General features: G+C 45.2%; 2 protein-coding genes across 2 annotated transcripts in view; one reads left to right on the top strand and one right to left on the bottom strand.

Annotated features, from left to right (window-relative positions):
* Positions 1–24,070, bottom strand: part of BBS4 (Bardet-Biedl syndrome 4) — a 303,820-nt gene that overhangs the window by 47,243 nt on the left and 232,507 nt on the right. The gene's annotated exons all lie outside the window — the stretch shown is intronic.
* Positions 10,693–24,070, top strand: part of HCN4 (hyperpolarization activated cyclic nucleotide gated potassium channel 4) — a gene marked incomplete at both ends in the record, with an annotated part of 45,915 nt that continues 32,537 nt past the window's right edge. The window contains one exon of the mRNA XM_081964616.1: positions 10,693–11,453. Within this exon, the coding sequence (XP_081820742.1) occupies positions 10,693–11,453 (761 nt within the window). The remainder of the gene's footprint in view (positions 11,454–24,070) is intronic.

The raw sequence follows: 24,070 nt of genomic DNA, 5'->3' as shown, positions 1-24,070 counted from the left end.
AGTAAAACTTTATGGGTTAACACCATTTTGGTACTGAAGAATCAAAACCAGCTCTGGTTTTCCCGCACAAAGACTTGCTTAGTTACACCAGTACTTTCCCTTCCTCCCCACCTCTGGGTGATCACATTGTCCAATTGTGAAGCATACTTCTGTTATGGGAACTGTCTTTCTCCAGCAGCTGCAGTGGTGACCTTGATGGTTGCACAGACTCTCACCGTCCACGCATACATTCTCAGCATTCTGTTTTCCTTCCCTCCCCCCCTACTTTCTTTTTTCCCTTTTCTTACCTCTCCCCTCTTCCTCTCTTCCTCTTCCCCTTCCTACCCTCTCACCTTCTCACTTCCATCTTCCTCTCCTCTCTATCTTGCTTCCCTCCTCTTCCTCTCCTCTCTTTCTTTCTCTCCCTCTCCTTTCTCTACTTTCTTCTTTCCTCCTCCTTTCCCTTCTTCCCTTACCTCTCCCCTACTTCTCTCTACCTCTTACCCTCTCTCCTTCTCTCCTTCCCCCTTCTATCTTCCTCTCCTCACATTCTCTCTTCCTTCCCTCCTTTTCCTCTCATTTCCTCTCTTCCTTTCTTTTTCTATTGCTGCAGGTGTCTTTTCCAGCTCTTAATTTCTGTTTTCTTGGGGGTGGTATTTCTGCATCCCTGGAGGCTTTCAAGAAGAGACTGGACTGCCATCTGTCAGAAATGCCGTAGGGTCTCCTGCTTGAGCGGGGGCTTGGACTAGATGACCTACAAGGTCCCTCCCAACTCTGTTAACCTGTTAATATTCTTATTTTTGAAAACATCACTCTTCAGAGGGGTGGGCAGCATGTACATTTAATAAAGGCTGAATAAAAGAAAAATCAAAATTAACAGGAATGTATATTCCTATTCCATTTCCCAACCCAACCCCTTTTCCAATCACATCTAAGATGGCTTTATTTCCCAATAAGTCCACATTAAAATGACATCATTCCTTGTCTGGTTCTACCTTCTTCCTTCCGGTAGCTGCACCTTGCTATTTTTCCCTGCGAGACCTTCCCCTGCCCTTTGCTTGCCGTGTTTTTGTCATCCCCCCGTTGTGACTTTGACACATTTCTCGGGCTCCCACCCAGCTGCTGCAGAATCCCTGGGGGCAAGTCGAGCCGTTCTCTTGCAAGCGGCATTGCAAACCTTCCCTCTGCCTTTGCAGAAAATGACATTTGGCTTCTCATCTTTCTGAATATGCTCAGCATGCATTAAGATAAAACATCTATTCTGGGTATTTCCAGGAAACAGTTGAAAAGCCAAGGCTAACATCCTCTTAAAATATGCCACAATAGAATATTCTTTGCTGCGTGTCTTAATGTTCACTCCCTTCCTTTCCTTCTTTCTTTCTTTCTTTCCTTCCCTCCCTCCCCCTTCCTCCTTTATTCTTCCTTTCTTCCCTCCCCCTTTGTCCCTTTTTCCTTCTTTCTTTCCTTCCCTCCCTCCTTTATTCTTCCTTCACTCCCCTTTGTTCCTTTTTCCTTCTTTCTTTCCTTCCCTTCCCCCTTCCTCCTTTATTCTTCCTTCCCTCCCCCTTTGTGCCTTTTTCCTTCCTTCTTTCCTTCCTTTCCTCCCTCTCTCCTTTCCTTCCTTTCCCCCTTGTCCCTTTTTCTTTCCTTCCTTCCTTCCTGGCATTATTGACTATCTTAACAATGGGCCTCTTGTCTATGCTGGCAGTAGCACCTGGCAGACACCTGACCTCTTTCAAAACCTGCATATCCTTTCCTAAATTTACATCCCTTAACAATTGAGTCACCAATCAGAAGGTGGCTTCTCTTTTTGGATACCTTGCTCTTCTTGTGTGACTGATGTGTATTAACTGATTCATACTTTTGTCTTTCCAAAGACAAAATAAGCACGATCCCCTGCTTATTTTTTTAATGTTTTTTTTATTCTCATACATACAATTATAGGTATTCATTCACATAGTTATTCTTCTTTACATTTGACATTCTTATACATTTGTTATTCCATTTAAAAGGTTATAATTTACAATTTGGGTTGCTTTATTTACCATTCCTTCCGCCTGTTTTAACACCACCTTATTTTCCCTTTCTTTTCTCCCTCCCTCTCTCCTCTACTTTCTTCCTTCCTCCTCCCCTTCCCCTTCCTTCTCCCCTTACCTCTCCCCTACTCCTACTCTTCCCCTTCTTTCTCTTTCTCTTCCACCCTCTCCTTACCCCTTTCTTCCCTCCCTCCTCTTCCTCTCGTTCTCTCCTCTCTCTCTTTCTTTTTCTTTCTCTCCTCTCTCTTTTTCTTTTTCGTTTTTATAGATGTCTCTTTCAAATCTCAATTTATGTTTTCTTGGGATGGTATTTCCGCAAACCCAAGTATAGTTTAATATCATTTCTTATTCCCTTCCCTTCGCTAATCTATCCTAACTATGTTTTTTCCCCTTTATATCTCGCTCTTGAATATATATACTTGTATATTTCGTGCTTTCTTTTCTGTTTTCCCCCACTTTCCCCTTTAATAGTATATCGTCTGAGTTCTGTATCTTCCCCTTACTTTCTTTTCTACAATCCTTTCTCTAGCCAGTCGTAAAAACTTCCCCATGTCTTCAAGTATATCCCCTGCTTATTTGAGTCGTCAGTATCACAGCTACCTTAAGGTCAGTAAGGGCCCTGTTCTGCTGGGACACAGCGAAAGCTTTGTGTTTGTGGCAGTGGTGGCTTGCTCTTATCTTTGCTACCGGTACGCTCCTTTGATTGACACACATCACAAAGGCTTCCGGTGGTGCCGAAAGACAGAAATTTGACAAATTTCTGCTTGCTTTGCCTGGGCTCATCAGGAGGAGGAGGACAAAACCAGCCTTGGTCACTAGGTGGCGCTGTCACATCTCTCAGGAAAATGTGAGAGGACGCTGTGAAAATTCTCATTTCCCTCTCCAATTTCATTTCTGCAGGCTACTTTTAGCGCTTGCAATAAATACAGAAGGGAAAAGAAAGCTAATTTTCCAGTTCAGGTGACTTTTGCTAATAACGATAACTGACGTGTTATGTTTGCATTTTGTTTTGTTTTGTTTTTATTATTATTTTATTTTTGCCGGTCCCTCCTTGGCTCCCGCTTTGCTGGTTGCTTAGCGAGGCTTTGATTTTAAGACATCCCACCCAGAGGTGGGATCCAGCCGGTTTGCACCTATTCGGGAGAACCGGTTGTTAACTTTCTAAGCAGTTGGGAGACCTGGTGGTTGGAAGAAATCTCCTTTGTTTTTTTCCCCACTTTGCAGGGCTAATCCTGTAAGGAAGGCAGGGAGGAAACATGCTGGTGTTGTTTCTAGCCTCATCTTCGTTGCCCTGTTTGCAGAAACTGCCTCTCCGTTTAACCCTTATCACATTGTAACAGCTAAGGCGAAGCGCCCATTGACGGGAGTGACGTTGAGCTGGCCACGCCCACCCGGTCACATGACCACCGAGCCACGCCTACCCAGCTGGTCATTAGGGCAGAGAACCGGTTGTTAAATTATTTGAATCCCACCCAAAGTTGTTCTTTCTTCTGCACCCCCTGAAGAGCTAGGGTTCATGAGATCAGGGAAGAAAACTTGGACAATGGAAATGCCCTGACTTATTGAGAACACAAAGTGAGGACTGTACCACACTGAAAATCGCTGGTCTCCTGCCCCTCCCTCCCCTCTTGAGTGTATGTATGTGTGTGTGTTTGTGTAAATGCTATTGGTGTCTGTTAAAAAGAACAAAATCCAGGCCAATTTGAAGAAACGTAGAGGTCAAAGTACTCTGTGGGCAGCTTCATACTCCAGGAGATGGCAATTCTTCTTTCCACCACCCCCCTCCTCCAAAATACACACACACACACACTCCAAGCAACCAAACCATCCGATTACTTCTATCTGGACAAGCACGGGGAATAATTCAGCTGGCGGGCTTGAGGCCCTATACAAAGAGGAGTTTCCTTCGCCCACTCGGCTGCTGCGGGTAATAAGAACAGTAATAGTTGCTCTGACATGTCAAACCGATTCTGGTTAAAGCATAGGAAAAAAATGTGCTGGATGCAGATTTAATTTCTGAGTTTTCTGTTCCAAAGTCAAGGACACTTTTATAGAGTATTGCAGGATTTCCCTTGGAGGCTTATATGGGAGGGAGGGAGGGAGGGAGAGACCTTCCCTCCTTCCTTCTTTCCCTCCATCTCTCCTTCTTTCCTTCTCTCTCTTTTTCTCTTTCTTTATCATCTTTCTCTATCATCTATCTATCTATCTCTATCATCTATCTACTATCCCTCTCTCTATTATTTACATCTATCATCTATCTATTTACTATCTATCTATCTAACCTTTCTTATCTATCCATCTATCTATCTATCATCTCTATATCTCTATCATCTATTCTATATCATCTATCTACTATCTCTCTAATCTACTATATCTGTTTGTCTATCTATATCTATATCTATCTCTTATCTATCCATCCATCCATCTATCTATCTATCTCTTATCTATCTATCTATCTATCTGTCTATCTATCTATCAACTATCTATCTAACCTCTCTTATCTAGCTATCTATCATTTTATCTATCTAGCTAACTCTAGCTATCATCTATATCATCTATCTACTATCCCTCTCTCTAATCTACTATGTCTGTCTATCTCTCTTATCTATCTCTCTTATCTATATCTTCTATCTCATCTCCCCCTTCACATCCCTTTTTGCAAAAGCAAAACAACAACAACAACAACACACACACACACACACACACACACACACACCTTGGAAAGCCCCTTTGAAAGGATAGTAGGATCCCACCAAAATAAAGTATTCTACGATCCAGGTAGTTCATCTTAAAATTGTCATTTATGCCCTGGTTGAAATCAGGCTCACGTGGGCTGAAGCAAGCTAATGCTTTTCTTTTCATCCTCTGTTCCTGACGCAGCTTTTCTTGGTAGAAAGTTTCCCCCTTTCTTAACTAGGTCGATCAATGGGGATGTTTAGTCAGCGTTCTTGAATAGCCCCAATAAATGGGGGGGGGACCCATTTCTCTCTCTCTAATAGATTAGGGGGTTGAAAAAGCAATGCCGAAGAGGGGAGGAAAGGACTTTGATTGGGGCAAGTCGCAAAGAAGCAAAGCTTGGAAGGAAATGTTTAAAACAGACGCCCCAAATTATCTTTCTTTCCCTAGTATTATCACCAGTCATTGTTCCGTTGCAGTCTTTGAAACGACTGAAAGATGAAAAAACTGGTACAGTGTGCGGAGGGCTGTTTCTATAAAGGCTTAGAAAATCGATAGATTGAAGAGATGGCATCGTTTTTTTTAAAAGTGATTTTTTTTCCCCATCTGGTTTCAAAAGCTACAGTATTTTGCCGTGAATTGCAATTCATGCTTAACAATGTTGCGCCTACAAAGTCTCCAGTATGGGTACATCTAGCTGGTTTTCATGGAAACGATCGTCTCTTGCCTTCTTCTTCCCAGGACTTTTCTCAACTTCCACGTCTGCCTAACCCCCTGGAGATCACCTAGGGGTGTCCCATCCAGAAAATCTTGCTTTTTTTCCAAGATGAGCCAATTATCTTGAGTCAATGAGGTGCCGTCCCTTAGCTGGAACATGGAGGCTTACTCAGTTGTTTCCTTTCTACTCAGATGGAGAGATGCTTGTGTTCAACTAGATCAGGGGTCCCCAAACTTGGCAACTTGAAGACTTGTGGACTTCAACTCCCAGAATTCTCCAGCCAGCTTCCAGTCTTGTGGAAATTGTGATGCTCTTACCTCCTCCTTAAAAGAGTTCAGATACCAAGATCGCTCTCGCCCCCACAACCATCAGGAACTTGGAGGGATTTGTAAAATAAAATTAAAAAAATAATTGGAAGGGAAGAAATACCATTTTTACAAAACATTTATCCCATGCTCAGAACTGTTTTGAGATGGCCAGATGGAGCTTCTGCTCTTTTTTAAGATTACAGAAGAAAACAGACTGTTGAATCTCATTTCCTTTCCAGCCACTTAGAATGGTCATTCTGTTGATCTTCATATTATGTTCTCTTTCTCCCCCCCCCCCAATTTTTTATTTTTATTTCTCATACATACATTTACTGATATACAAACTCATTAACTATTATAAATAATACGTGTTGTAGCGTTTATAACAATTTCTTCCTCCTTCTAAAATTAAAAATATAATCAAGATTGCTTTTCTGCCATCCCGTACACACATTTTGTTTTGCAACTACTCCTTCTTCCTTCTCCTTTTCTCCTTCCCTCCCTTCTTCTCTCCTTCTCTTCTTTCCTCCTTTCCCTTCCCTTCTCTACTTCCCCTTCCTCTCCAACAGTCCTCCTCTCTTCTTCCCTTCCCTCTCTCCTACTCTTATTTCCCCTCCATTTCTTCCTCTCTTTTCCCCTTTCTTGTTCATGCTGTGTTCTTATAAAAATGGGCTCTTCGCGATCAGCAGACTCAAAGCAATGAGAATTTCCCTGCTATTTTCCTCTCATCCTTTCATGAATTTGCTCTCCTTCCCCAACTGTCTTTATGTGAAAGTGACTTTAGCAAAGTATGTCCCAAACACGTCGCACAAGATAATCCCCTGGTAAATTTGGTCAGTATGATCTTACATTGCTCTTATGAATGGATGGTAAAGGTAAAGGTTCCCCTCACACATATGTGCTAGTCGTTCCCAACTCTAGGGGGCGGTGCTCATCTCCGTTTCAAAGACGAAGAGCCAGCACTGTCCGAAGACGTCTCCGTGGTCATGTGGCCTGCATGATTCAATGCCAAAGGCGCAAGGAACACTGTTATCTTCCCACCAAAGGTGGTTCCTGTTTTTCTACTTGCATTTTTACTTGCTTTTGAACTGTTAGGTTGGCAGAAGCAGGGACAAGTAACGGGCTCTCACTCCATTATTCTGCCCTAGGGATTCGAACCGCTGAACTGCCGACCTTTCTGATCGACAAGCTCATCATCTTAGCCACTATACGAATGGATGAACTAAAAGATAAAATGTCCCAAAGGTGCTTTTTCAAGAAGTAACTGGACTTTCTGGTCCAGTTGACAATACATACCTTTGTGGAATATATGGAAATGGAATATACATACTCAAACCACCAAGTCTAGTTGCCTCTTGAAAAAGCACCTTTGGGCAACCATGATTTTGGATGACGGAGAATCTCCATAGACATTTAAAAGATCAATTCTATTTAGCTCTTCTGGAGGGGTAGCTTTAGCGACTGAATCCGGAGCCATCCAATCCTGACTTTCGTTCTGTTGGCCTGTTTGATTGTGCCACACTTTCCGTCGGGCGAGTTTGCGTCGTCAGTGTGTTTTTAGACGTGTGAAACTGCCTAGAGTCGAACCCAACTGTGGGAGTGACTCCATTTCATAAATAGAAATTTTTTAAAAAAAGAAAAGAAAAGTCCTTCTGGCCAAACAGATCCGGTGAGAAACTGAGAAGCTGCAAATCTGTTTAATAAATAAATAAATAGCCACCATCCCTCTTCATGTGCAAAAACACACCACACACACAGAGAGAGAGACCACACCGACTGACTTTTCTTGGACAGCCTCCAACCTAGAATGGAAGCAGCATCTCAAAGGTCTTCCTTTGTGGTCTGGCAGCTCTCCATGGTCCTGAACATCAATTTGATAAGTGAGGTCAGAGGAGGAGGAGGAGAAGAAGTGAGGAGAAGAAGAAGTGGAAAAAGAAGAAGAAGAAGAAGAAGAAGAGAGGAGGAGGAGGAGTGGAGGAGGAAGAAGAAGAGGAGGAGAAGGAGAAAGAAGAGAAGAGGAGGAGGAAGAGAGGAAGAGGAAGAAGAAGGGGAGGAGGAAGAGAAAGAAGAGGAGGAGGAAGAGGAGGAAGAGTTTTCTTGCAGACGTTTCATTACCCAACTAGGTAGCATCAACAGCACTATCACCTAAGAGTAGATTCATGATTTGGCCAAATTCTCTCTTTGTTTTTTCTTACCTGGACATTGGTCAATGGCTTTGAAATATATATTTTCATCTCCTACTTTTTCCATTGGAATCTCTTTCCTGGCTTCTCGTTCCTAACCGTTTGCCACAGACTGCCCGAAAAGGGTACTAAATAACCTCTCCAACACTTTCTATATAATTGCTGTCTTCTCGTTCAGATGGTAATTGCATCGAAGTCCCACACTTTGTCCAGAAAGAAGGATATCAGGTGATATCCTATGCCAGGTACTAAAGTAATAGCGAATAAATTATGTACGATTATATAGATTATCTAGCAATCAATTTCCTAGATGCCTGTCGGGAGCCTGTTCAAGTTGGCCTTCTTTCAACCGTTGGACATCATGGAAAAGGAAGATCATAAATCACCCACAAACAGGGATGTCCCCAAAAGGCCACTATCCTTTTTTATTCATTGTCCTATACGTTGGGCAAAATCATCCTGAGCCAGGGAGACACATGGAGAAACTTTAAGCTCTTCCAAAGCTTGGACAGGTAACCCTTGCTCAATCACGATTGGGACCAGAATTTCCATTGCTGAGCAAGGCAGTCGTTAAGTGAACCACTTGGACATACAAGTGAATCTTAACTTCCCTCGTAGATTTTGCTTGTCTGAAGGCGGCTGAGAAACCACAAAGGATGATTGTGATTGCCACACAACCATACACGGCGGTTGCCGGGGGCCTGAATTTTCGATGACGTGATCCTGGAGATGCAGTTGCAACCTACACCGGTACGTGCCAAGATTGATTGTAAGTCACTTTTTGTCATCGCCGTTCTAACGTCAGACACACAACAGGTGGTTTAAGTCAAGGACTGCCTGGAAGCCAGTCGGTTCGCACTTGGGTGTATTACAAAACAACATATTGCAAGTCTTCTGTAATGCCAGGTATTTTTCCAAGAGCAGGGGGTGTCAAACTCAAGGCCCCGGAGGCTGGATTTGGCCCATGGGGTACTTAGATCTGGCCCTCAGGGCAGCCCTGGAAATAGCGAAGGAACGGCCCATGGTGCTTCTGCTAGCAAATATGGAGCTCCGCTTTCCCTGGCAGAGGATTGCAGGAGGCTGTTGCAACCTAAAACGTAGCTCGCAAGGGACACGTGTGGCCCTCCATAGCTCCGTTTTTCCTGGCAGAGGGTTGTAGGAGGCGCTCGGGCCATCACAGGTGCCCCGCCTGAGATGAGCGACATCATGCTGGCCATGCCCCCTGGCCACACCACGCCCCCCCCCGAAGGTCAAACACAACCTTGATGTGGCCCTCAATGAAATTGAGTTTGACACCCCTCTCCTAGAGGCCCCTTTCCTTCCCCTGGAACAAGTGATTTCCAAAGCTTTAGGGAGGGAATGAGCCAGTTGGGTTGAAATGGGCACCTAAAGGACAATCTAAACCCAGATCCTGGCTGTTACAGCTCTGTGTTTTTACTTCTGATTCTGTCTCTGTCTCTGTCTCTCTCTCTCTCTGTCTCTCTCTCTCTCTCTCTCCTTTTTCTTTCATTCTCTCTCATTCTTTCTCTCTCTCTCATTTGCTTTCATTTTCTCTCTCTCTTTCCACATCTCTCTCTTTCTTCCTCTTCCTTCCTTCTTTCTTTCTCTCTCTCTTCTCTCTCATTCTTTCACTTTCTCTCTTTCTACATCTCTCCCTTTCTCTCCTTCCTTCTTTCCTCCCTCCCTCTCTCTCTCCCTTTTCTTTTTCTCTCATTTTCTCTCATTCTTTCTCTCCCTCATCCTCTTTCATTTTCGCTCTCTTTCCACATCTCTCTTTCCCTCCTCCCTCCCTCCTTCCCCCTTTTCTTTTTCTCTCATTCACTCTCATTCTTTCTCTCTCTCTCTCTCATTCGCTCTCATTCTTTCTCTCTCTCTTTCCACATCTCTCTCTTTCTCTCTCTCCTCTTTGATTCCCCCCCCCCACCTTTCCCCTTCCCAGGGCCGAGCGCCCCCTCCCAAGGTGTTGCCCCTTTAAGAAGCCGGGCGCCGGCTCAGGTAGACCCAGCCGATTGGACGCGGGGACTCCAGTGGCAACCCAATCGGATCCGCCGCCTTCCTGAATATTCCCAGGCTCCGGAGCTGCTGCTGCTGCCTGAACCCGGAGAGATGGGAGCGAACAGCAGCAGTGATGTAACCCCAACCGGGGCGCGCAAGTCTTGCTGATCGCTGGCTTCTCTGCGCCCTGCGCCGCCGCCGCTTTGGATCCCAGCCGCCGCGTGTGCGGCTGTTGCGCCCCGCACCGCCGGCCTCTCTCCCTCCTCCTCCTCCTCCTCCCCATCCTCCCCTTCCTTGTGACGATGTCGCCTTTCGGGAAGCAGCAGACGCGTCTCCGGGCTGGTCCTCGGGGAACCTCCCGGTCGAGATGTCCCGGCGGCGCCCCCGGCTCCCTGGCCTCTTGAAGCGGCTCGGTGGGCCCCTAGAGGCGGCGCCCCAGCACCCCCGCTGCTAGCCCGGGAAGTGTGGGGAGCCGCCCCCGCCTGGAGGGAAAGGAGGAAGGGCGGCTTCCCTGGAGGGCTCCGCTCCTTCGGCTGCCGGCCTTGCTCCGCGGCCCTCGTCCGGCGGGGACCCCCTCCAAGAAGCCCCCCAGGAGATGACCAGCGCGGCGTCCGGGCAGCTGGCGGTCGCCCCCTGAGCCTGGCGCTGGTGGGGGGCCGGCCGGCCAGCGGGGAGAAGGAAAAAGAAGAGGAGGAGGAGGAGGAGAAGGTTGGCACAGCCAGCTCTCCCCTCCGCGTCCCCGCCGCCCTCCAAGCGGCGCCCACCCACTCCTCCTGCTCGGCCCGCGGGCCCCGGCCATGGATCGCTTGCGGCCGTCGATGCGCAAGCGGCTCTACAGCCTCCCGCAGCAGATCGCGCCCAAAGCCTCGCTGGTGGACGAGGAGGAGGAGGAGGACGGCGGCGGGGGCAGCGGCGGCTGCCAAGATGCCCGGCGCAAGAGCATCCGCCTTCACCCGCTCTCGCCTTCGGGGACCGCAGGGGCTTCTGCGGAGCCGTCGAGACCCTGCGCGGGATCCAGAACCTCGGAAGGCGGCCCTGCGGAGAGCGCAGAGGCGTCGGGAGGGGGTCTTCCCAGGCCGGGCGCCAAGAGCAGCACCAACGGCGACTGTCGGCGTCTGAAGGGCAGCCGCTCGTCCCTGGCCGGCCGCCACCCGCACGACTCGGGCGAGGGTCGCCGCCTGATCGGCCACGAAGGCGACGCCGCCTCTCCGGGCGACGAGAGGAGCCCCCCGGGCCTGGCGGACGCCCCTACAGCCGCCGCCGCCTCCTCCTCCGCTTCCTCCACCCCGGCGGCCTCCGCTCCCCGCCAGGACGCGCCGCCCGACGCGGCCTTCGTGAAGGTGGAAGGCAGCGGGGCGTCGGGGGACCAGATCAGCCCGGAGGACGAGCTGCGCCTGGGCCAAGCCGGCTTCATGCAGCGCCAATTTGCAGCTTTGCTGCAGCCCGGCGTGAACAAATTCTCCCTGCGGATGTTCGGCAGCCAGAAGGCGGTGGAGAGGGAGCAGGAGAGGGTCAAATCCGCCGGGTTCTGGATCATCCACCCGTACAGCGACTTCAGGTAGCCCAATGCGGAGTCAATCCGGAGTGAAGCTGCCGGGCGGGAAACGGGAGCTTCTTACTCTGGCACTTTGGATGCCTTTGGCAACTTTCTGTTGAGTTTGAACCCTTTTCATCTGTCCTGGGATCCAAGGGAGGGGGGAGGGAATCAGAAATTAGAAGCCCCCTTTCCCCCATTCAAAGCTGGTCAGAAGCGTCCCCCCTTTCTATTAAAGTCATTAGCTGGAGAAGGGGCGGCTTGATTCTTGAGTTTTGGCCACTGGTGGCTCCATCAGGTGGATTTACTCCACCCATAACTGGGGGTACCTGAGTGAGGGTGTTTGTATTTGTGTTTATATTTATTAGTTTGTCAAACATGTAGAAGAGAGCAAGTAGACTTATAAACATGGATATGAATACGAATCAATGGGGGACAGTAAGACAGGGGCGGTGGGCATGGTGGTGTGCTTATGCACCTGAAGTCTATCTTCCTAACAGCCCTGCAAAGTGGGCTGGGCTGGGAGAGGGAGTGATGTTCTCAGGGAAATTGCATTGCAGGGGTGGGTTCCTGCCAGTTCTAACCTCTTCTATAGAAGAGGTTCCACAAATCTACCATGCCCTTTAGAACCGGTTCCAGCTCCCCCACCCACCCATCCGCACATCATCAATATGAAGAGCGAGAGGAGGAATTCTGGGAGTTGAAGTCCACAAGTCTTAAAGCTGTCAACTTTGAACACCCCTGGGGTTTTTTTTTTCTAAAGGGTTAGGAGCGCAAGGGTCTTGTAACTTGACAGCTTTAAGACTTGCGTGCTTCAAATGCCAGAGTTTCTGAGCCAACATTTTGGTTGCTAAGCAAGAGCATTGTTAAGTGAGTTTCACCACATTTTACAAGTTGGCCACGCCCACCCAGTCACAAGCCACTCCCACAAAGCAGGCCACACCTACAGAAGAGGTTCTAAAAAATTTGGGAATCCACCACTGTTGCATTGGGATCTCAGGTCGAAATGAATTCCTTAATCTTGTGGGAAAACTTAATTCAGTGCCGCAGAATGTTCTCTTCATTCCTCTAGTCTAGTGAAAGGTGAAGGGGGGGGGGGGGGACAAGGAAAAAGGCCTTGAAGAGGGGAAGAAACACAGCCAGAGGGGGTAGGATAGTTTTATGCAATGCTGTGTAGATGAATGTTTCTCCATCTTGGCAACTTTGAGATGTGTGGACTTCAAGTCCCAGAATTCCTGGGTGAGGAAATGCTCCATGCTGGCTGGGGAATTCTGGGAGTTGAAGTCCGCACATCTTAAAAGTTTATTTGCATGCTGGCTGGGGAATTCTGGGAGCTGAATCCCACGCATTCAGTCAAACCCATTGAATCTTCCTTCCTCCCACTTGTCCGATACAGTTGGAAGTCTTCTAGTCCAACCCGCTGCTTACGCAGGAAACCTTTCACCACTTCAGACAAATGGTTATCCAACATCTTCTTTAAAACTTCCAGTGTTGGAGCATTCACAACTTCTGGAGGCAAGTCGTTCCACTGATTAATTGTTCTCACTGTCAGGAAATTTATCCTCAGTTCTAAGTTGCTTCACTTCTTGATTAGTTTCCATCCATTGCTTCTTGTTCTGCCCTCTGGTGCCTTGGAGAATAGCTTGACTCCCTCTTCTTTGTGGCAACTTCTGAGATATCGGAAGATTGCTATCATGTCACCCTTAGTCCTTCTTTTCATTAAACTAGACATACCCAGTTCCTGCAACCGTTCTTCATATGTTTTAGCCTAATCCTCTTTCTTGCTCTTCTCTGCACTCTTTCTAGAGTCTCCGCATCTTTTCTACATTGATTTTCTTTGACATTTTTTTTCTTCTGTTTTGTCTTGTTTTGTTTTTGCTCCACACAGCCTTAATTCCTTGGGATGGAAAAGATGTTAAGAAGGAAAGAAGTGGCCAAAATTAACTTTTTTTTTTTCCATCCTCCTTTTTTCCATTCAGCGTCTGAGCCCCAGGAAACCCAGAACGAGTTACAATTTTTTTTTTAAGTCAAATTACCAGTCGCAAAGCAACCTTATGCCGCGCAGTCCAACTTTCCTGGCCACAAGGGATGGGTTTAGTGTACAATCAAGGGCCCCGGTGATGTTGATTTTAATTACAATCGGCTTACACAACAGCTTTGCCCAAAATTAAAGAGGCAGGCGTCTGGGGGCTTTTAATATGTAGGCTGAAAGAGGAGGGGGGGTGAGAGATGCCTTTGTGGTTTAAGAGATGAAGCACGTGATAGAGAAAGTATTTCGTGGGTTTTTCCACCTTTCCTGCTTGTTCTCTTTCAACCAACGACGTCTTCAGCTTCAACCTCAAATAACACACGGGCAAACAATCGATACAAACTCAAGGTAAACCGCTCCAAACTCGATTGCAGAAAATACGACTTCAGCAACAGAGTGGTCAACGCCTGGAATACTCTACCTGACTCCATTGTTACGTCCTCAAACCCCCACACAGCTTCAACCTTAAACTGTCTCCCGTGGACCTCACCCCATTCCTAAGAGGTCGGTAAAGCACAACATGCTTGAGTTGTCAGAATGGCCTTCAAGGAGAAAGAGAAAATCCCCTTCATAGCCCAGCCTTCCTCGTCTCACTTCCTGGATGCAATCGGTCACAAACGGTCATAAAAGGAAACGGGAAAGCTTTCTTACAGCTGTCCCTCGTTCTAGATCAGGGGGTGACCACTGGCGCTGTGGGGGGAATCCTGACATTGGACATTGTAATGGGTAGGTCACTTGGAAAATTCTGTTTCTGGGTAGCTCTATCGGAAGCGAACAAAATGGTTCTTTTCTTCCTTCCATCTTCCATCTCTTTCCTTCCTTCCTTCCTTCTTTTCTTCCCTCCCTCCCTTTCTTCCTCCCTGCCTTCTTTCCTTGCTTCCCTCCCTCTTTCTCTCCCTCCCTCCTTCCTTCTTTTACTATCTCCTTTCCTTCTTTCTCTGCCTCCCTTGCTCCCTCCCTTTCTTCCTTTCTTCCTTTTTTCCCTGCTTCCCTCCCTCTTTCTCTCCCTCCTTCCTTCCTCCCTCCCTCCCTTCTTCTTTCCCTCCCTCCCTCCCTCTTTCCCTCCTTCCTTCCTTATTTCCCTCCCTCCTTCCTTTCTTCCTTCCCTCCCTTCCTCCTCCCTCCCTCCTTTCTTTCCTTCCTTCCTCCCTTCTCTCCCTGCCTCCCCCTCTCTCTTGTCCCTCCCTCTTTCTCTCCCTCTCTCTCCTCCCTTCCTTCCTTCCATCCCACAGTCATTTAGTCTTTATTAATGAAAATATGGCAAACTTGACTAGGGTGGGGGTGGGGGGGAAACACCTAGGAAGCCATCAGTTTGGGAAAACTCCAAGGAATTATATATATATATATATATTTAAAAATGCCTTTCTCCTTCTCCCTAACGTTGGGAGCCCAGGTGAACTAATACCCATGCTTTTAGCTGATGGCACAACTCAGAAAACACCTCTGGAATTAGCAACTGGAATTCCTTGCTTGTAGACCAGACTGATTGCAGCTCCTGGCTGAGAATTTAAAAGGCAATAGGTCACATTCATAAGGGATATTAATCACCATCAGTTATTAGCCGCCGTGAGAGCGAAAAAAAAAGAGCTCATGCATATTCAGTAAGTGTCTGAATATTGTTAGTTGTCTAACAGTAAGCCTTTGAAGTCCTCCTGGAAATGCCTAGTTAGTCACTGAGAATGACAAAGCTTCTTAATATTCCAAAGCTCTTCCCTCCTCAGGTTTGATGGACCAAAAGGATCAAAGGTGTAACCCAAACTTGAGACACATTAGAAGCAACCCACAACCAACATATCCCATGGATAGACCATAGGGATAACCTCTGGAATCACCCATGAGAAGGACAGCCCACAGTCAGAAGTCTACTGGCACCTTTTTCAACTAATAAATGGTATTAAAAGCTCAAGGAAGCTTTGTAAAATGGGATCGTTGGAAAAGATACTATCAGACTCTTGATTTTGGGTTACCGACCCCTGGAGTCGGGAACGACTGGCACAGATGTGCGAGGGGAACCTTTACCTTGTCTGTAACTATGTTTGTCTGGGCACAGTGGGAGTCATAACGTGCCCCCCCTTTCTGGAGACCCTGTTGATAGGCAGGGCTGAGACGGGATGCATTCTTCAGACTTCATATCTTCTCTTTAAATGTTCACACTCTGCATATTTGGCCAATCCATGCACCCAGGCTGATAGCCTCTGCCAAGGAGGTCTCGTAATGCTTTCCAGCTTCTCTAAATGGGGAGAGTTTTATCTCCCGTGAGCTGATAAAGCCACATTCTCAAGACTTCTTGTCTCCATCCTAACAGCCCTGGTTTCCTAGCTGCCCCAGCTTCCGAGCAAGGTGACTTCTCTCCTTATCCCCCTGACCTGGCTGGCCATTAGGAGTGCATTGGGCAGGTGCCCGATATTTGATTTCAAATAATTTAATAGCCCATGTCATTGGGAGCTGCCCACAATTTTTTTAAAATTGAGGGATGTAGAGATTTTAGCAAAGGAAGGAAAGGAGGAAAGGAGGAAGATGGAGGCGGAAGACAGAGAAAGGGGAAGGAAGGAAGGAAGGAAGGAAGGAAGGAAGGAAGGAAGGAAGGAAGGAAGGAAGGAAGGAATTGCAAGATTTGGGTTTGGATAGTTCTAAAGAAAAGAAGAATCAGGGGAGACATGATAGCAGCGTTCCAGTATTTGAGGGGCTGCCCCAAAGAAGAAGGAGTCAAGCTATTCTCCAAAGCACCTAAGGGTAGAACAAGAAACAATGGTTGGAAACTAATCAAGGAGAGAGACAACCTGGAATTAAGGGGAAATTTCCTGACAGTTGGAACAATGAAGCAGTGGAACCACTTGCCTCCAGAAGTTGTGAAAGCTGCAACACTAGAAGCTTTTAAGAAGAGATTGAACAACCATTTGTCTGAAATAATATAGGTTCTCCTGCTTGAACAGGGGGCTGGACTAGAAGACCTCCAAGGTCCCTTCCAGCTCTATTCTATTCTCCCTTCCAGCTCCGATTCTACTCTACTCCACTCTACATTACTCTACTCTGCTCTACTCTCTATTCAATGGAAAGGAGGGAGGAAGGAGGGAGTGGGGAAGGAAGGATTTTGACTGGAGAATGGACGAATAAATCCTTCCATAGCCCACCGTTCACTCAGACTGAAGAAGCTTCTTGGATGAAAAGTGAAACATCTTTGAGGAAAAAACCAAATAAAAATATATTTGCCTTTTGGGGGGAAAAAGCACCTTTTTTCAAAAAGGTGAAAAAGTGTGCTGAAAAAAGCACGCCCCTTCTCCTTCTTTTAGTTCAGTGAATTAGGAAGTTATCTGCCTGAGCAGCTTTTCCATGCGCCCTTCGGATGTTCTGGTCTTGAGAAATGCTTTGTCCACTCAACAAGCACCTGCATATCTTTTAGCCAGGCCATCTTCCTTTCTCTCTAGAACTCAGAACCCGAAAAGAATTCCCACCTCTTTTTTTTAGTATTTTTATTGCACGTTTGTTCTTCATTTTACTTCACAATTTCAACTTTGCTACAGTGAGATTAAAAGTAGAGTTGTACCAGCAGTTTTTAAACTATACATGATATGTTATACATTCTAATTGCGACCAGAATTCCTCCTCCAGTCATGTTGGCTCACGAACTCTGGCATTGAAGTGTGCAAGACTTAGAGCTGTCAAGTTGCAAGACCCTTGCACCCCTAACCCTTTAGAAAAAAAAACCAGGGGTCTTCAAACTTGACAGCTTTAAGACTTTAAGGTTTAGATAGGACTCTTAGAGGCGGGCAGGGCGATTGGTGAGCCAGCCAATCAGTGAGCGGTGGGCGGGGCAAGCGTGGTGCGGACGGGCGGTGGGAGGGAGCTGGAACCGGTTCTAAACAGCACGGTAGATTTATGGAACCTCTTCTATAGAAGAGGTTAGAACTGGTAGGAACCCAGCCCTGCTATGAATTCCCAACTCTTATTTGCTTTTGTTTCAGTGTTTCTTTGGCTTCCGAATCAACATACAATGTTTCCTGACTGCTGAGGAAGCCACCATGTGCCCTTATGTTAATAAGGAGGCATATTTTACCCGTGCCAACTTTCACAGACTTAGCCATGTGTTCCCTTCTGGCTTGGCACGGTTGCCCTTCTGTGGGTTTTGTTGGCCCAGACGAGGCCTTCCCAAGCATGCAACACAACCGACCTTCTGTTGGTTGAGAGAAGCTAAAGAGATACCAGGGTTAGAAGCATCCAGGAAGTTCTGAATGTAGAATTCACTTCTGCCATTGATCTAAAGTTAAAGTTCCCCCTTTCTGTTATTTTGTCTATCAACCTCACCCAATTCCTAAGAGGTCCCATCTATTTGTATTCATTTCCTTTGTTCATGTCCATCTTTATACTTATACCTGTTAGAATAGAATAGAATGGAATGGAATAGAATAGAATAGAATATGGAAAGAATAGAATAGAATATGGAAAGAATAGAATAGAATATGGAAAGAATAGAATATGGAAAGAATAGAATAGAATATGGAAAGAATAGAATAGAATATGGAAAGAATAGAATAGAACAGATTAAGGAATAGAGTAGAGTAGAATAGAATAGAATAGAATAGAATAGAATAGAATAGGAATATGGATAGAGTAGAGTAGAATAGAATAGAATAGAATAGAATTGAATTCTTTATTGGCCAAATGTGATTTAACACACAAGGAATTTGTTTTTAGTACATATACTCTCAGTGTACATAAAGAAAAATAAATTAGAATACATTAATCAAGAATCATAATTTACAACACTTAGTGATAGTCATAGGTTACTAATAAGCAATCAAATTATAGTAGGAAACAAATAAAACAACATAAACTTTAAAGATACAAGCAACATGGTTATAGTCATAAGTGGGAGGAGATAGGTACTAGGAAGGATGAGAAGAATAATAGTAATACAGTCTTAGTAGTTAATTTGACAGTGTTGTGGGAATTAGTTGTTTAGCAGAGGGATCCTATACATTATATTATCCTGTACATGTTTGACAAACTAAATAAATTAAATAAATAAATAATCCTCAGTATTTTTAAAAATGGGATTTGAATATACGTTGGTCACGAGGCAAAGAAAAGCCATTAACAGGCAGAGAAAATGCAAGCATTACTCTTGATTGGAATCCAAACCCTGGGATCCTAATCTGTTCTTTTTCATTTGTCCCCCATCAATCTCTCCCTTTGGCTGAAATTGTCCTATTTGTTCCTAATTTGGCCAGTGGAAATTGCAGATTTCTCTGTCAATCTGATGCCAGCCGGGTGGCAGCACAAGCTGTGGAATTGGCAGCTGTTGCATTTCAGGTCTAAATGTTTCTCTGGGTGGCTGCACGTTGGCTTTTGAACGAATCTGCTGGGAGAAACCACATTTAACAAGGTGGTGCATGTTGGGAACAAACTGCCATGGAAAAGCTGGCTTTTCAAAGATAGGATAGAATAGGATAGGATAGGATAGAATAGAATAGAATAGAATAGAATAGGGAGTAGAGTAGAATAGAATAGAATAGAATAGAATAGGGAATAGAGTAGAGTAGAGTAGAGTAGAGTAGAGTAGAGTAGAGTAGAGTAAAAATAGAATAGAATAGATTAACAGAGTTGGAAGGGACCTTGAAGGTCTTCTAGTCCAACCCCCTGCCTAGACAGGAAACCCAATACCATTTCAGACAAATGGTTATCCAACATCTTCTTAAAAACTTCCAGTGTTGAAGCATTCACAACTTCTGGAGGCAACTTCTGTCCCACTGATTAATTGTTCTCACTGTCAGGAAATCTCTCCTTAGTTCTAAGTTGCTTCTCTCCTTCATTAGTTTCCACCCATTGCTTCTTGTTACAAGCCAAGGCCAGAATGTTGGACAAACACACCAGGGATAGTTGGCCAGGATGATCAAACTTAATTTCTTTTCTCCGTAAAAGATTGCAAGGTAGCAATTTTTAATGACTTACCGCAGAGTAAGCCTCAATGAGTCAACGTAGCCCTATGTTTTCCTAAGTAAACTCCTGTAAACCTGATAATCCATTCCCCAGTTGTGAATTATAATTACCTTGACATCCTGCCTCAGTGGTCTTTTGGGCTTCCAATTTATGTTTCTGGAAACATGAAGGCTGTGGAGTCTAACTTCTCTTGCTGTGATAACAATGAGCTGAGGAAATCCCTTTGCTAACTAGCTTTGAAAAGTTTAGGATGGTGGCAGGTGGGAATTCTCTGCTTGAAAGAAAAGGGGAATTCTCAAATGGGTTGATTTTTACCCAACCTCCCCACTGATTTGGGCTACTGGCAGGAATAGCCAACACTCCAGAAGACAGGTTTAAGATACAGAAGGATCTTGACAAACCTGAACATTGGGCACTATCTAACAAAATGAAATTCAATGGGGAAAAAGGTAAGGTCCTAGATTTAGGGAAGGAAAACGAAATGCACAGGTACAGTATAGGTAGTACCTTGCTCAATAGTGGTACCTCTGAGAGGGATCTTAGAGTCCTAGTGGATAACCATTTAAATAGGAGCCAGCAGTGTGCAGCAGCTGCCAAAAAAGCCAACACAGTTCTAGGCTGCATCAACAGAGGGATAGAATCAAGATCACATGAAGGGTTAATACCACTTTATAACCGCCCCGAGTCCTTCGGGAGAGGGTGCGGCTAAGAAATAAATATTTATTATTTATTATTATTATTTATTATAATGCCTTGGTAAAGCCACACTTGGAATACTGCCTTCAATTTTGGTCACCACGATGTAGAAAAGATGTGGAGACTCTAGAAAGAGTGCAGAGAAGAGCAACAAAGATAATTAGAGGACTGGAGTCTAAAACATATGAAGAGCTGTTGCTGGAATTGAGTATGTCTAGTTTGATGAAAAGAAGGACTAGGGGAGACATGATAACAGTGTTCCAATATCTCAGGGGTTGCCACAAAGAAGAGGGAGTCGAGATATTCTCCAAAGCACCTGAGGGCAGGACAAGAAGCAATGGGTGGAAATTAATCAAGGAGAGAAGCAACCTAGAACTAAGGACAGTTAGAACTCCGGAAGTTGTGAATGCTCCAACGCTGGAAGTTTTTAAGAAGATGTTGGACAACCATTTGTCAGGTGTAGGGTTTCCTGCCTGAGGAGGGGTTGGACTAGAAGACCTTCAAGGTCCCTTCCAAGTCTGTTATTCTATTCTATTCTATTCTTCTTGATTTTTAACTAGATTTGAACCTGTGGGTTCTTTATCCCCAAATTGATGGCGCCGGAGTCATTTTTGAAATCTTAATAAAAGGGTCACATTTGACGCTTTTCGTTCCATGCTGGTTGACATTCTGTAGGACCGTCTACAGTGTTAGTTGTAGAAACTTGTCTTCTTTAGCCAGAATTCATCGTGATTCTTCCTCTATAAGACTTGTCTTTTTGTATGTTGCCCTTCTACCCTTCCATCCTGTTTCCCACCTTTTCTTCAGAAGAACTTTGCGAAATTTCTGACCGTCGCCTTGAATGAGATCGAAGAAACTGGGATGAAGGATGTTTTCCTAATGTTATACATGATTACTTCAAAAAAATAGAGATGATCCATGAAAGAAATGTGTTGATAGGTTGATAGAGACCTCAAAGAAAACCCACTAGACTAAACTGACTTTGCAAATCTTTAAAGAATCTGGAGAGAGCTGCTCCCAATTTCTCCAGGAATAGTTCAGCCAGCAAGTCCCACATGTATTACTCAATATTTGGGCAACAATTGCCAAGATACAATACCACCTACACGCGTCTCAGCGTCAAAAGTCTCCGTCTCCTCTTGCGGTTGTTGGTTGTTGTTGTTGTTTTCAAGTGTTTGTTTTGCATGGCAGTGAGTACACAATTGTGTCATTTAGGTGGTGAGCCCTTAAGTTGTCCAGAACCTGGACGTCGTTTGAGATAGGAATCAGGCAAACAAGCTTTTCGTCGAGCTCCAATAACTGCTGGAAATGTGACACATTGCTGGAGAAGAAAAAAAAAAAAAGATTGCAGAATTGGAAGCAATATTAGATCAAGAAGGAAAAAGGGAAAAGGCATTGATTTATTAATTTATCTACTCCCTAAATGTGCATCTCACTAGTGCCAAGGCTCTGGGTGATCGTTAGTGTAGAAAACTGGCAATAAAAAGAACTCAACCTCCTGAAAAATTCAGACTATACTAATTAAAAACGACTGTACTCTCCGATAACTAATATAAAGCCAGGCACCAAAATCCAATATGAAGCATTCCTAGCGCCACTTAATTTTGAACAGCTTGGCAGAAGTTGGCAGTTTTTAGCAAAAATCAGCAAGTTGGGTGGTGTGGGGGGGGGGGGAATTGGACCTCTGGGGCAAGGTGTTCCATAAGGATAGTTTGGGGGAGCAAAGAAATAGAGACTTTGTATTTATTAGTTTGTCAAACAGGTACGAGATAGCAGGTATAAATATAAACATGGACATGAATGAAAGAAATGAGTACAAATAAATAAATGGGGACAGAAGGACAGGGACGGTAGACACCCAGGTGCATTTACGCCCTTTTACAGACCTCTTAGGAATGGGGTGAGGTCCACGGTAGACAGTTTGAGATTGTGGGAGTTTGAGGATATAACAACAGAGTCAGGTAGAGCTTTCCAGGCGTTGACCACTCTGTTGCTGAAGTCGTATTTTCTGCAATCAAGTTTGGAGCAGTTTACTTTGAGTTTGTATCGATTGTTTGCCCATGTACCTCATCTCCGTTCCGAAGCCAAAGAGCCAGCACTGTCCAAAGACGCCTCCGTGGTCATGTGGCCAGCATGACTCAATGCCAAAGGCGCATGGAACGCTGTTCCCTTCCCACCAAAGGTGGTTCCTATTTTTCTACTTGCATTTTTTACGTGCTTTCGAACTGCTAGGTTGGCAGAAGCTGTGACAAGTCACGGGAGCTCACTCCGTTACGCAGCGCTGGGGATTCAAACCACCGAACTGCCGACCTTTCTGATCGACAAGCTCAGCATCTTAGCCGCTGAGCCATCACATCCCTCTATATGACCAAACTCCGGCAGTGGCTGGCTTTATTGAAACGGCGGCTTGTCGTGTCAGCCTATGGTTGACATTATCAGTGGTTCCTTGCAATGGAGGAAAATAAGACTCGGCGTGTTCCTTGAAAGGATTACAGTGTCATCAAACGCTGAAGAAAATAATCCAGGATGAATTTTGCGAAATGTTAGGAAGGCTTTGTTTTGTTAAAAGCTTCCCACAGTTGCAAAAATTTCCAGCAGACTGCAAAATCTGTAAAGTTCTTTTGTTGACTTGGGCCTCTCTCTCCCAGTTGGGTCTCTCGTCATCGGACAAAAGCAGGGGACATGGTTCTTTTGAGCAGAATTATATTAAAGTAGCAGAAGAGGTAATCTGTAACTATCTAGGTTTATGGTTTAGATGTCATGGTTTGTGTGGGAATGACCTTGGGAGTTGAGATTCTGTCTTCGGTGACTCCATCCAGCCACCTCATTCTCTGTCGTCCCTTTCTTCTTTTGCCCTCCATCTTTCCCAGCATGAGGCTCTTCTCCAGGGAGTCCTTCCTTCTCATTAGGTGGCCAAAGAGTTTCCTCTTCAGGATCCGGCCTTCTAAAGAGTAGTCAGGGTTGATCTCCTCTAGGACTGACCGCTTGGATGGCCTTGCAGTCCAAGGGACTCAATGCAGGAGTCTTCTCCAGCACCAGAGTTCAAAGGCCTCCATTCTTTGGCGCTCAGCCTTCCTTATGGTCCAACTTCCACAGCCATCCATTGCAACTGGGGGAAACCATCGCCTTGACTACGCGCACTTTTGTTGGCAAGGTGATGTCTCTGCTTTTTAGTACGCTGTCTAGATTTGCCATAGCTTTCCTCCCCAGGAGCAAGACTCTCTTAAGGTAGCCTTAATAAAATTAAGATATAGACTTAACAATAAAATAGAATTAGCTCATTTGGTCCTGTTTCCTTTCTGGTCTACGTGGGAAGGCTGTCCTTAACAGAATAACAGAGTTAGAAGGGACCTTGGAGGTCTTCTAGTCCAACACCCTCAACAGGCAGGAGCTCCTATCCTATTCCAGACAAATGGTTGTCTTTTTAAAAACTTCCACAACCTCTGGAGGTGAGTTGTTCCACCAATTAATTGTTCTCACTCTCAGGAAATCCCTTCTTAGTTCTTAGGTTGGTTCGAACTTTTCATTCTTATGCTCTTCTTTCTTGGTCCAGCATCAGTAAAGAAAAGATCTCTGATCAAAGACAAAGTGTTAATGAAATATATCATCCACGGAGAGAGTTAAGTGCCAACTAACAAACTCACAACCTTTTTCAGTGTTTTTAGTAAGTGCAGAAGGGAGATGAAGAAGCTGCTTCTTCAAAGTTGGGAGGATGGAATTAAATCTAAATCAAGTTTTTAAAAAACAACCCCACAAGTCCAGTCTGGAATTTCCTTAGAAAGATGCCTAGCTGTAGGTTGTTATTTTTCTCTTCTTTCTTGGCCTGAGGACCAAAAGAATATGAAACGACCATCTCTTTTAAGAGGCTTTCACTTTTATGATGAGAACTGCTTTGGAAAGAATTGAACGCAATGTTGCCAAATCTGGTTCCATGACTAATTGATAGCTGAGCCGAGGGATTTAATGCAGCTCATATCTG

This window comes from Natrix helvetica (genome assembly GCF_964273705.1).
Source record: "Natrix helvetica genome assembly, chromosome: 12".
Classification (NCBI taxonomy): domain Eukaryota; kingdom Metazoa; phylum Chordata; class Lepidosauria; order Squamata; family Natricidae; genus Natrix; species Natrix helvetica.
The sequence above is the reverse complement of the archived record's forward strand: the minus strand, read 5'-3'. Positions and strand labels throughout refer to the sequence as shown.